Source organism: Papio anubis, chromosome 11, assembly GCF_008728515.1.
Source record: "Papio anubis isolate 15944 chromosome 11, Panubis1.0, whole genome shotgun sequence".
Taxonomy (NCBI): Eukaryota; Metazoa; Chordata; class Mammalia; order Primates; family Cercopithecidae; genus Papio; species Papio anubis.
Genome location: NC_044986.1, coordinates 18,357,497 through 18,371,107, shown reverse-complemented (window position 1 = coordinate 18,371,107; position 13,611 = coordinate 18,357,497). Strand labels below are relative to the sequence as shown.

General features: G+C 36.0%; 1 protein-coding gene across 1 annotated transcript in view; it reads left to right on the top strand.

Annotated features, from left to right (window-relative positions):
- FAM160B1 (family with sequence similarity 160 member B1) overlaps positions 1-12,040 on the top strand; it is a 46,001-nt gene extending 33,961 nt beyond the window's left edge. Inside the window, exons 14-17 of the mRNA XM_003904286.4 lie at positions 2,523-2,666; positions 8,038-8,178; positions 8,545-8,648; positions 8,749-12,040. Coding sequence (XP_003904335.1) covers positions 2,523-2,666; positions 8,038-8,178; positions 8,545-8,648; positions 8,749-8,854 — 495 coding nt within the window. The 3' untranslated portion in view covers positions 8,855-12,040. The remainder of the gene's footprint in view (positions 1-2,522; positions 2,667-8,037; positions 8,179-8,544; positions 8,649-8,748) is intronic.
- Positions 12,041-13,611: the final 1,571 nt, after the last annotated feature.

Sequence of the window (13,611 nt, the reverse complement as noted above, 5' to 3'; positions counted from 1 at the left end):
ATATAACATTTACGTGCATTAATTGATGCTATTCTGTTTGTCTGCAAGGTTCTCTTCTTATTTCTCACCCACCATCTGATATCTATATTTCTCCACTGTCTTCAACATCCAGATTAAATGCCAGCTCGTGATTTATTCTTTTTACCCTCTTTCTCCTCTCTCTTCCCAACAGTAAAGGTAACTACTCGTCTTCATGCTCATGGCATTATCTCTCATCTTGTGTGGTCCTTTGTGTTTTCTTTCTTGTCTTGGGGTTGTAATAATCAGTCTCTTGAGGGTAGGATTCATGCCTGATTTACCATTAAATCCCACAAAATATGTACCTTAGAACTTTATACATTTTACAATATCAGTAACTATTTAGTATTTGTTGAATAAATAACCAGAATAAAATATTTCAAAATTTGAAAAAGAATTTTAAAATTTACAGTCTAAAATTTGAAATTTCTCAAATCTGAAAAATATACATTTAATTTTCATTTAAATTATTTGGATTGAAGTATGCTATTATATATAACTAATCTGCATATGCACATAGTTAATTCATAATACTTTAAAGTCCACATAAATACATGAATTTGTCTGCATGATGAATAAATTAATGGAGTAGCAAGTAACATTCAAATAACAATCAAAGACAATAAAAACATATCTTTTCGGCACTACCAATTAGATTTTTAAACTGCTTTTATTCTTTCTGTAAAGTTTCTCTCATTTTCCATTTTGTGATTAAAATGCAGTTATGATTGTTTCAGAAATATTAGAAAAACAAAAAGGATAGAAGAAATTAAAATATTACTTTCCAAGTCAGAATATAAGAAGTATTAATGTAAAAATTATTTCTTAAAAATTGAGATTTGGGTCGGGCGCAGTGGCTAACGCCTGTAATTCCAGCACTCTGGGAAGCCGAGGTGGGCAGATCACTTGAGGTGAGGAGTTCGAGACCAGCCTGGCCAACATGGTGAAACCCCGTCTCTACTAAAAATACAAAAATGTGCGCCTGGCCATGTTCCGTCGTTGTTGTTGTTGTTGTTGTTGTTTTGAGACGTCGTTTTGCTCTCTCTCCCAGTCTGGAGTGCAGTGGCGCGATCTCGGTTCACTACAAGCTCCACCTCCCAGGTTCACGCCATTCTGCTGCCTCAGCCTCCCGAGTAGCTGGGACTACAGGCACTTGCCACCACACCTGGTTAATTTTGTATTTTGTAGTAGAGAGGGGGTTTCACCGTGTTAGCCAGGATGGTCTCGATCTCCTGACCTCATGATCCACCCGCCTCAGCCTCCCGAAGTGCTGGGATTACAGGCGTGAGCCACCGCGCCCAGCTGCCATGTTCTGTTTTAATTTCAGGTAATTTCTAAACTAGAGAGGTCAAAGTAATTTTGCTTTATTAAATAAGGAGAATCTGAAGAGGGAAGGCATATGGAAGAAAACAGTGCTTTAAATTTATTTTGTTTCAATTCAAGTAAATTACATATTGGGGAGACTTTTAAAATTCATTTTTATTATATGAAATATTCTTGTGTTTGTAAATATTCACACTGCTTCACTGATAACTATCTGTAGTGAAAGACTGGGTTTTTGTTTTTGTGGGTTTTTTTTTAATTTCTAATCTGTCACAGACCAACACTTTTGTAAAATACAATAAAAATGAATTCCTGGCCAGGCACAGTGGCTCATGCCTATAATCCCAGCACTTTGCCTATAATCCCAACTACTCGGGAGGCCGAGGTAGGAGAATCTCTTGAATCTGGGAGGCGGAGGTTGCGGCGAGCCAAGATAGTGCCATTGCACTCCAGCCTGGGCAACAAGAGCGAAACTCTGTATCAAAAAATAATAATAATAATTCCTATTATAGAAAATGAAAAGAAAAAAAAGACCCGAAATACAAACCCTGATTATTTCGTACTTAGATTCAACAGACATAAAACTCTTCATAGTCAAATTGTTAGGAATGCTTTTAAGTGCTTGCTCTTGCTTTTTGTCCTCATCTCATGGTGGACGGTAATGAACACTTTGGGGACCAGCACTGGTCCGTGGACCATTTCTGAGTAGCACTGTTTGATCCTGTCATAACATCATGCCTAGTGTGCGTCCATTCTAGGAACAGCAGGCTTGTCTTCTCAGATAATGTGCATCAGTTCATCTGTGGTATATACCATTTTAGAATACATTTGAAACCTTGGCTAGGTCTGACTTTTCTTTCTAAATGTCCTCTAAATCGGTGATGAAAGTAACTAAAGCGTTAACTTCCTTTAAAGGAAAGAGCTGTTGGGTATTTTAGTAAAGTTAAAATATGTCTCTTTTTCATCAACTTACATTGGTACCAGCAGTTAATATAATCTTACCTGTGCCCCTAGTCACAGAAAGATCTGTGTCATCTCTTCTTCCTCTCCCTTGGTACCTCAAGCATAGCAGACATTCTGCATTCAAATGGTTTTTTTATATGCCTATTTGAGGAAATCATTTCTATTTCATCTTAATTTGTTTTTGTTCTTTAATGATTCACATGCTTTTTTCCCCGTAGTTCCGGGACTACTGTGCTATCTGCTTAAGATGGGAGTGGCCTGGGTCTCCAAAAGCATTGGAAAAGTGCAATTTAGAAGCAGCTTTCTTTGAAGGTCATTTTTTGAAAGTGCTGTTTGACAGAATGGGAAGAATTCTTGATCAGGTAATACATTTTAAATTACTAATCTTCATGTTATTTTGTTGCCATTCACCACAAAATCATCTCAAGTCTTGGTAGATCTTCAGTAAAGTGCTTTTATTGTTTTCTTACTTTTTCCACTGGGTGACTTTTTCATGAAGATTGATTGCCAACAACTGGCAGATTTCTGATGCATTTTGTATGTTAAAAACATTTATTTGGCCTGACAGCTGCTACAGCATTATCTATCTCATGATAGGCCATTGTCTTAATATCCTTAACACATTTTGGAGATGATTAGAAGTGCTTTCCTTTTATGACTTGCTTTGCCTTTTAGTTAGTACATTTAGCACAAATACAGATTCTCAATTTAGAAGACCCTAAATGTCAGTTCAGATTGAATCTTGAACACTCTGGTCTCAATAAAATTACAGAATAGTGTTAGATGAACCTGACTCTTTAGACAAAGCTTATAAACGATACTCATTTTCATAACAGAGAGGTGAAATAAAAAAGGTTAGTGTACTCCTTTAAAGGTGGATAAAAATCACCATCAGCTGATAGGTTGCTATATACATCTCATCTGTTAAGAGAAATAAATTTGGGATTATGGAATCCCTCCTTCCATCTCTCATTGGCTCATAAGCATAGTGATGAGAGAGCTTTGAAATACTTGACCCATTAGAATATAAACCTGAAAGAACACAACTAGCATAGTACTTTCCTCAATGTAGAAACTGAGTGGACCAATTTGGAATTAATTTTCAATTGTATATTAAAGTACTTGTTCTTTTTTAGCATTTTAGTTAAATGTTTATGTGAGCATAGGGAGTTATAAAAGAAATTTACTAAGTAGGCTGTCTTCAACAACCAGAAAGTCAAATAAAGAAATTGTAATCTAAGAAATATTTCACTATGTTAGAGTTTAGTCAGCATTGTTTCTGACAGTAATCTCTATAAGAGACCAGGTCCTTTTTTTTTTTAATCTCTCAATAGCATGTGCTGTATTTCTAGTGTTGCTTCGGTTGGTTGTTTTAAACCTGACAACCAAGGTATACAAATCTGGCTATTAATAGGTATTATGGCCTCACATCATGGCTGGGTAAACCTCCTGGGTAGCCAGGATTCATCAGTTTATTGTTTTCTTTTTTTGTTTTTTGTTTTTGTTTTTGAGCCAGTTTTCTAGGTGTAGTTTAAATTTGATTAAGCTAACAAGCAAGAGTTAATAACAATGAGTGTCAAGACAGTAATGTTTAGAAATTTTGACCGAAAGTATTAAAAAAGAATCTAAATTGTAAAAAGTAGTTTCTGAATTGGAAGATCCACCCTGAATCTTCAAACTTGAGCACTTTTTCTCTAGTTTGTAGAGTGCTGACACAAAAGGATACATTGAAAGCAGAATATCTGAAATGCTTAAAATACTTTTCGATTTCACCAGATAGCACTTCATAGCATAGAGCTGATTCATAGACTGTTTCAATCATTCTTCCTGTAACCCTGTATCATAGGCAAGACAGATTTCTAGTATTATTTTATAGATGAGGAATCCTTGGTTTCAGCTATGTGACTTACAGCTAGTAAGCTATGGAGCCCTGCCTAAAACCTTTTATCTTTAAAACTCTTGAGGCCGGTGCACCTTAGTCCCAGCTGCTCAGGAGCCTGAGGCAGGAGGATTGCTTGACCCCGGGAGTTCAAGGCTGTAGGGCGCTATGATTGTGCCTAAGGATAGCCACTGCACACTAGGCTAGGCAACATAGTGAGACCCCGTCTCTAAAACGAAATAAAAAACAAAAAAACTCTTGATTTTTCAAAGCCTTTTTGGTAAGAACATGGTATAGTCTGATCTCAGAGACGAAACACGAGTCCTAGGAAGTTAAGCATTTTTGGCCTAGTTTCATTTTCTTTCTTTCCTAAACATTTTTGCTGAGAGTGATGCTTGCTTGTAGTTTTTTTTTTTTTCTTTCTTTCTCTATTTCTTCTTCCTTTTTTTTTTTTTTTTTCTGTGACCGAGTCTCGCTCTGTCACCCAGGCTGGAGTGCAGTGGTGTGATCTTGGCTCATTGCCACCTCTTCCTCCCGGGCTCAAGCGATTCTTCTGTCTCAGCTCCCAAGTAGCTGGGATCACAGGCGCACGCCACCATGCCTGGCTAATTTTTGTATTTTTAATAGAGGCGTGGTTTCACCATATTGGTCAGGCTGGTCTCAAACTCCTGAGCTCAGGTGATCCACCCTCCTCGGCCTCCCAAAGTCCTGGGATTACAGGCATGAACCACCACGCCTGGCTGCCTTCTTTCTTCTTTTTTCTTTTTCTTTTGTTTTCCTCTTCGCAGGGCATTTTCTTAGTATATATTCCTAATAGGGTCTAAGTAACCTGACTGAGATTAAAAATTTAATGAATAATTTGGAAAGTGGCTAAAGTCTTCATGCATAATTGAGAAGTTATGGTATCAAGTATTCATAACACTATTGTGTTATCACAATGCTAATTTTAAAAAAATCATAATACAAACATTTACTATTGTTTGTAATGGTTGTGAGTTTAAAAAGATATTAAAATACTAAAGTTCATAGCAGAATGTAAAGGACACTGGGAACATTGTAAGGAGGCCAAATCTTGTCCCTGCCCTGAGCGTGATGAGTTTGAATTTGATCAAGTAACTTAGCTACTTCTCACATTTTCTGATTGTTAAAGTGAAGTTGATATTACTTTTTTAACTCAAAGTTTATTATCTCAGAATTTGAGTTCAGTCCAAAAACATGGGCCAAGTCTATTTGGCATGTCAGAGAAATCTGGCTTGCTTTCCTTTCAGGTAAATGCTGTATAAAGTATAAAATAAAGGGACCTCAAATAATAGATATAAACACTTAACTACCAACAACCTCCAAAAAGGCCAGCTTGTTTTAAAGTTATTACCAATGGGAAGTAGAGACCATTTCAGAGTACAGTGAAACAAATTTATCTTGTTGAAATTTATTTTCATTTTTACTACATTAAGAAATCTGTGTCAGCCTTACATTTCTTAAGCAACTTATGACCTAGATTTATGTTAAAATAAACTACAAACCAAAGTAACACCACACAGAAAAAATACAAAGTCTAAATAGTAATCTATTTGTTTAAAGCCAAATTGTATTGATTTCTTTATTTAAGCATCTGCAGATGGCAAAATTTAGTGACCTAAAAATCTTAGCTACCTGCAGTGAAGAGTCATGTACAATTCTGGACTGAAGTCATATTTTAAATTTTTTCTACTAAATACATTCTTTTAAATTATTTTTTGTAAATGATTCCTTCATACCTAAAATACAATTTAATGTGAATTCATTGTTTATTATGAGTTGAGTCTCAGAGAAGGCTATTCTGTTGCAAATATTATCAAGGGAGGAGGAATGGAGAGAAGTTGGTTAATGAGTACAAAAATACAGTTTGAAAGAATAAGTTCTAGGAAATTAGTTAACAAAAACTTATTGTATATTTCAAAGGAGCTAGAAGAGAACTATGGTGTTCCCAACACAAAGAAAAGATAAATGCTGGAGGTGGTGGATGTCCCCGTTACCCTAATTTGGTCATTACATATTACACATTGTGAAATGTATCAAAATATCACATGGACCCCCAAAATAGGTACAATTATGATACCTTAATAAAAAATACCCAAAAGCCCCCAAGCATTACCAAGTAGGAGAATTTGCTCTTAAACTATCCTGTACTGGGAATGCATATTTTCTTTCAATTACCTTGCTTATCACTAGGTTTTGGGAAAAAAAAAAAAAATGACTTGGAGCAGTTTTTGTTCTTTAAAAAAATCCACGTTCATGAATCTAGTAGTAAGTTAGAAAGATTAAAATGGGCCTTACAGCATAGGACTTGAGCGTGTTTGTTTATGTGACAAAACATGTACATCGTAGCGTCTGTAGCTGTGGTGATTTTCAAAAGATAGTAAAATGCCGAAGTCTGTAGTAGAACAGGCACGTGCGCGAGCATTCTCCACTGAATGCCAGAGATTGACTTCCTTATTGCTATTCACTGTGATCAAGGCTTTGCAGGTTGTTCAGTGGCTGAGAGTAAAACATTCCGCTGTGCTGGCTGATGCTGCACTTGGTCCTGACTCCCTGTTCCCTCCACTGTGCTGCAGCATCTGTCTCACTCTTGCCACCTGGGTTCTCTGCAGCCTCCTCACTGTGGTTAGTTTTGTTGCAACCAATTTATTTCCTTTGGCTGCTTAGAAGAAGCAAACTGGAAGGGGTGAGAAGTTTCTGTTGAAAGTTCTGAGCAAGTAGTAGCAACTCTTTGTGTAATGTGCCTTTTACTTTGATGTTGACATAACTCTGCAAAGCCCCTTTCCGTGAAGAATAAACAGACAACTAGAATTCAAGTCAAATCGCAATATTTCGTACAAAACAAGTGTGAGGAATGTACACAGATACACAGTTTTTTGGGGAAAGTTAATACTCATGCAAGAAATGAGATGATCCCTCTCTGTAATCACTGTTTTGAACCTTCTCATTCACTTTGAGGCATAAGGTCGTCATCAGTTCTATCCCCAAGTACTTTCATTCTGGTGACAAGGTTCTGTGATTTGACTTCATTTTACTGTCTGTGTGTTTTTGGAAATTGCCTGTAGTTGAATAATCTGAGGTGAGGAATATCACTTCTGAAATTACTGTATTTAAAAATGTGTAATATCTTCCCTTCTTGGTTTTTGGTCTTATGCTCAATGGGTCCTCTGTAATTAATATTGTATATGATACACTGGTGCTTTGTCATGACCCCTTGAACAATTTCATTAGTTGAATCAACCTGCATATAATGAACATTCTGACTATGTCACTTATTTGCCTTTATATGTTTATATGCTTTTTAAATCTTTTTTAAAAAGTTTTAGGACTGTGATATATGTAATTTGAGATGTGAGAGCTAGTTTAGTTGTAGATATTTTCATTGCAGAAAAGCATGCAGAGCAAGAAGGAAGATGGTGGATTCTCCCTTCTTTTTTTTTTTTTTTTTTTTTTTTTTGAGACAAAGTTTTGTTCTTGTTGCCCAGGCTGGAGTACAATGGCGTGATCTCGGCTCACCGCAACCTCCACCTCCTGGGTTCAAGCAATTCTCCTGCCTCAGCCTCCCAAGTAGCTGGGATTACAGGCATGTGTCACCACGCCCAGCTACTTTTGTATTTTTAATGAAGACGGGGTTTCTCCACATTGGTCAGGCTGGTATCGAACTCCCAACCTCAGGCGATCCGCCCACCTCAGCTTCCCAAAATACTGGGATTACAGGTGTGAGCCACCGCACCTGACCAGATTCTCCTTTCTTAAAAGGACAAATTGAAATAGTAAATTAAGTGCACAGGTATACATTATTATTAAATGTCTTTCTGTTTTTTACCTCTCCATAGCCATATGATGTAAACTTACAAGTAACCTCGGTGTTATCTAGACTTTCTCTCTTCCCTCATCCACACATCCACGAGTACCTTTTGGATCCTTATGTGAACCTCGCTCCTGGCTGTAGATCTCTCTTCTCTGTAATTGTCAGGGTGAGTTACTAGTTCTGTTATATTCCCTAGGAGTGATAAGTCTGTGCAATTAATATGTTAACATCATTGTATGCAGTTAGTGTCACATAATGAAAAATATATCTACTGCCTCAAAGTAATTGTTATACATATATACACATTATATATAATTATATATGATTATAAAATAATTTTTAAAATTATTTTTAATAATATGTAACTTTTATTTTAAAGAATTAGGTATGAGTCCTTGGTTAAAGATGATTATATGAGTAGTGAAAGTTTACATTATTTATTAAATGATGGGAATGAAGATTTTTTCTAAAATCCTGAGGTTGTCTATGTAGCTGATTTCGGGAACTGAAGTGCCTTGCCTCTGTGATGCAGGTTGTTGGAGACCTTATGCTTCGAATCCAGCGTATTCAAGACTTTACTCCCAAGCTTCTGTTAGTCAGAAAGCGATTACTTGGTTTGGAACCTGAAGGCCCTCTGTAAGTTCATGTTTTACGTTTTTTTAATCCAAAAAGTTCAGTGAACTTAATGATCTGCTGATACATTGAATTGATTTATTGTCTGTTTTTCCCTTACCAGTATTGACCACATCACACTGCTAGAGGGTGTGATTGTGTTAGAAGAGTTCTGTAAGGAGCTGGCGGCAATTGCATTTGTGAAATATCATGCTTCCTCCACACCATAAATAACATCTTTCAAGTAACTAGGGGAACAGAACTACTGTGTACATTTCATCAAAAAAGACTCAGCTCCACCCAGCCACAAGAGGATAAAAAGCCTTTTTAAACGAAGTATTGCTGTAAACTGGACAGAACCATTAAGAACCTATTGAGTGGACATTCTTGGTAAAATGTTGTATAATGTTGTTTTCATTGGCTTTATCATAATGGTTCTATTATAAAATTGCACATTGTCGAATCCAGGATACAATCAAAGGAACTTCAGGAAATAAGCATTTCTAATGACTGTGTTTGAAAAGCTGCAATATTTCCGATGTCATGACTTTGATGATATTTCTGTTATATTAATATCCTTTTAGGTAGCAAGGCATTTTGACATTCTCTGGGACTCAAATGCTTATATTATTTTGGATTAATAAGTAGCAAAAAAATCACTAATTTTATAACTTTTTAAGGTCAGAATTCTTATCAAACAAAATATGAAAAAAACTGTAAATGAGAAAAAATACAATTCAGAAACCATTGAATGAGTTAATTATAGGAGATAAAAATGTGTAGAGCACCATTAACTTTCTTCAGCTTTTTTAAGAATAACAATTTAATATGATAAATTCTTGATCAATATATCTCTATTTTTAAAGAAGTGTTCTTTTACTCTTGTGCACATAGCCATGTTAGTGATTTTCTTCATGTATGGGTCCCAGTTGATTTAAACTGTGTCATTTTCGCAACAATGTTGAATTTATGCTCACCATTGGTAGTGTTTGCTAAAACTGTATTTTTTTTTTTAAACTAAGTAAGATGTACTGGGTCGAGAACCTTTTTCCCCCCCTCTCCCTCTCAGAAAATTGCTTTATAAAATTGCTTTATAATTTGATTTTCTTACTGAAACGCATGGTGGTGTCTAGGTGAGGAACTGACTGATAACCCTTGGCAGCAATCAAAATGCCAGTGGCTCCTCGATGTTTACATTTTTTTCTAGTTTGTTTGGTCTCTTGTTTTAAATGATTCTAAAGAGATTAAAGAAAACAGACTTTTAAACGTCCTGTTTACATGTTAAAGGATTTGGGGAAATTGGGTATGTATGTGAATGGGTATACATGTAGGAACCTGTAGTTCAGCAAAGCTGAGCTGGGCACAGCATGCTTGTACTCGATGGACAAAATCGTGTTTGCTAGTCCGCTTTCTATTTTTCCTTTAAGTGACACTGATCACTCAAATACTGTTTTTAATCTATTGTTTGTTTTTATCTGACATGTTAAGCAGCAGCACTTTCCTCTTTATCTTTTCATTTACTGATATTTGGGGGAACAGGCTATCAAAGGCTCCAGCTTGAAGGGAACTCTCACTACCCCCTCTAGGAAGTTATTTTATGTAGCATGTTTGTATATATGCATTGTGTGGCGTGTGCATAGAGGCTTGTTTTACACCTGTCTGCTCATTTTGTTGTATTAGCTTTTCTGGTTTATTTCATAGTTTGTTTTTGCTATTTATTAAGAACAATATCAAAAGATTATGAATAGCATCAGCTCTAGAATGCTTACCACTGTTAAAACAACAAAAAGACTAAACCTCCAATTTCATGCAAATCTTTATTAGCTTATTCTAAGAAATTTATTAAGTAAAACAAAGAAAAAACAAAAGTGGGAGATAGTTATTTTGTGCATGATTGTCTTTAAATCATTTTGAATGATGTGAAGGCATTATTCAGTTTGCTGTATTTTTTAAATCACTTCATACAGGGAACACTTCGACATTTCCATTTCTAGATGTAGTAACAGTCTACTTCGACGTACAAGTATTTAAACTAAGGCATTAAGAGATATTAGATATTTCTTAATGTTTTCATAGTGCTCAATAGGTGTAGTAGCAATGATATTACCTCTGAAACCAAATACTGTTTTATCCTTGATTTCACTATGGGACCTTATAATTACTCCATGAAACCAAGCTCAGAAAAGCTTTAACTCTTGTATGTGTGTATGTGTATGCTGCTTCTGAAAATATAATTTTCCTAAGTTATTGTAATGACTTTAATTTGTAATCAGCTAAGGCTTAAGATTTCATTTGTTTCTCGTCTAAGTTTCTGTTTTTCTTCCCTTCTTTTTTTCTTTTACATTTAGCTCAGAGCTAGAGCCAGTACAAGCTCTCACAGTGAGTTCAATTTGTTAGTTGAAACGTTGTACTGCATCACTAGTCTTTCTTAAACTGTCTGTTGACAGCTGAATATTTGTTACTCAGTACTCGCAAAAACAGTGACTAAAATGCACTATGTTGAGTGGAAAGCACAGTCATAACAATTGATTGCCATAGCAAGTTCCAAAGTGAATTTCAGCCTTGCTTCACATTTGTATCAATAAGTACGCACATTTTTTAAAACTTTCTAACAGTATAGTCTTTGGGTTTGTTTTTAGTTATGAGCCACATTCCTTACTTGATTTAACTCAGATTTGTCTTAGCCTATTGCCATATAGTACTCACCTTATAGCTATGTAACTTTCTCATAATGTATCTGTTTGTGCAATATGGAAGCTGTGAGTGGATTCATAGCTTTTTGGTTTAATTGTACATTATTGTGTGTGTACATATGTATATATGTGTATATATAAGGACCAAAATTCTTAGCTCGCTTACACTGTTGCTAGTGTAAACATTGTTACACTTAATTTTACAGGGCACAAATTATGGAATTACTTCATAAATTCATGGTAATGTTTCCATAAATTATTGCATTAATATACAATTACCATTTAATTATGAAGTCCATCAGTATTGACAGAAAAAGTTACAGTGAAGTGCTAAAACCACATTATATGGTAATTATATTTTGGGTTGCATAGTAAATCAAATGTGCATGTCATTGTGACACTTTATGTGTTAAAACATGGTAGATAATCACATTTCTGGGCCCTGTAAAATAGTGTTACTGTAATACTCTGTTTTGCCTCCTGCCTTGTTTACATTAAACAGGATATTTGGTAAATTTTTTGTATCGAACGTTGTGTAGGTTACTGACAGTGTTACCAACGTCTGGAATTCTTGGTCCATCTGTGGAGAAACTCTTCAGATGGTCATTGTGTACCTACTCTCTCTTCAAAGGAAGTTGTGATCAAGTTCAACTTTTTGTGCTAACAATGCATGCAGGACTAAGAGGGATGATCTAAAAAATAAATAATGTAATTTAAACAAAATGTCTTATGTTTTTGTAAAATTCTACTTGGGAACGTTTTATCCAATGATAAATCTCAAGCAAGTCTTAACTTTTTGCACCCCCAACACACAAAGGGATATGGCACACCACAATCAGTGGGTCTCTATAGTATTCTAGGGAGAGAACAAAAAGCAATATATCTATTTGTGGAGGAGAGATGTGTAGCTTGAAAAATTCCCCCAGGTAAACCTCATAGTAAACCTCATATATTTCCTCCACCTCCCTTCTTAATAATCACTGCACAAAAGGAAGGAATGTTATGCACGTCTGAGAAAAACAATTTTTTTTTTTTTTTTTTGAGAGCCTCGCTCTGTTTCCCAGGCTGGAATGCAATGGCACGATCTCAGCCCACTGCAACCTCCGCCCCCTGGGTTCAAGTGATTCTCCTGCCCCAGCCTCCTGAGTAGCTGGGATTACAGATGCCTGCCACCATGTCCAGCTAATTTTTGTATTTTTAGTAGAGACGGGGTTTCACCATGTTGATCAGGCTGGTCTTGAACCTCTGACCTCAGGTGATCCACCTGCCTCAGCCTCCCAAAGTGCTGGGATTACAGGTGTGAGCCACCATGCACGGCCCAGAGAAACAATTTATTCTAAGCATTATTTCTTAGTATTTTTCTAACACATATAAAAACTTTTCTTTTTAGCTGACACTTAAACTCTAGACTTACTCTATTCACTTGAGCATTTGCCAGAGTTTCTGAATTGGAAACAAAGAAACATGTAATACACAGCACAGCCAGAAAGAGAAGAATCCAATGATTAATCCCAACTACCCGAAGATTCTTTTCAAAATCGCTTTAGACGGAAGTAAGATGATAGGTTGAAAGGATGGAAGAGGCAAGGTTTAGACACTGAAAAGTTGAAATCACCCTCCTTGCCCTGAGCTACTTCAAAAGAAAACTGCGTTTTGGGAATGCATAATTGGATCCCCAGTCCAAAACCTGCTTCAAACTGTTAAGAATTTAGCAGTGTTTTAGCTGGAAAACGAGTAATCCCAAGGGAATTTAAGGAATTAACATAAAACTGTAAAAGTTGAAGTTTTGCTGGACTAACTCTCAAGTAAAATCTATACTTCTTTTCCAAAAAAAAAAAAAATATATATATATATATATAAAAGAGCAGGCAGAAACACTGCATCTGAGTTTGTTTAACACTGAATGATGCAGAAGAAATGGAGTATGTTTTAGTTGTTCTTATGGCAATAAAGTTGTTACCTCTGGACTATCTTGCAGAAGGTCGGTCTTTTTGTGTTTTGTTGTTGTTTTTTTTTAATTTATGTTCTGGGATACATATGCAGGATGTGCAGGTTTGTTATATAGGTAAATGTGTGCCATGGTCGTTTGCTGCACCTATCAACCCATCACCCAGGTATTAAGTCCCATGTGCATTAGCTATTTTTCCTGATGCTCTCCCTCCCCACCCCGCCCCCAGCACAGGCCCCAGCGTGTGTTGTTTCTCTCCTTATGTCCACGTGCTTTCATTGTTCAGCTCCCACTTATAAGAGAGAACATGCGGTGTTTGGTTTTCTGTTCCTTTGTTAGTTTGTTG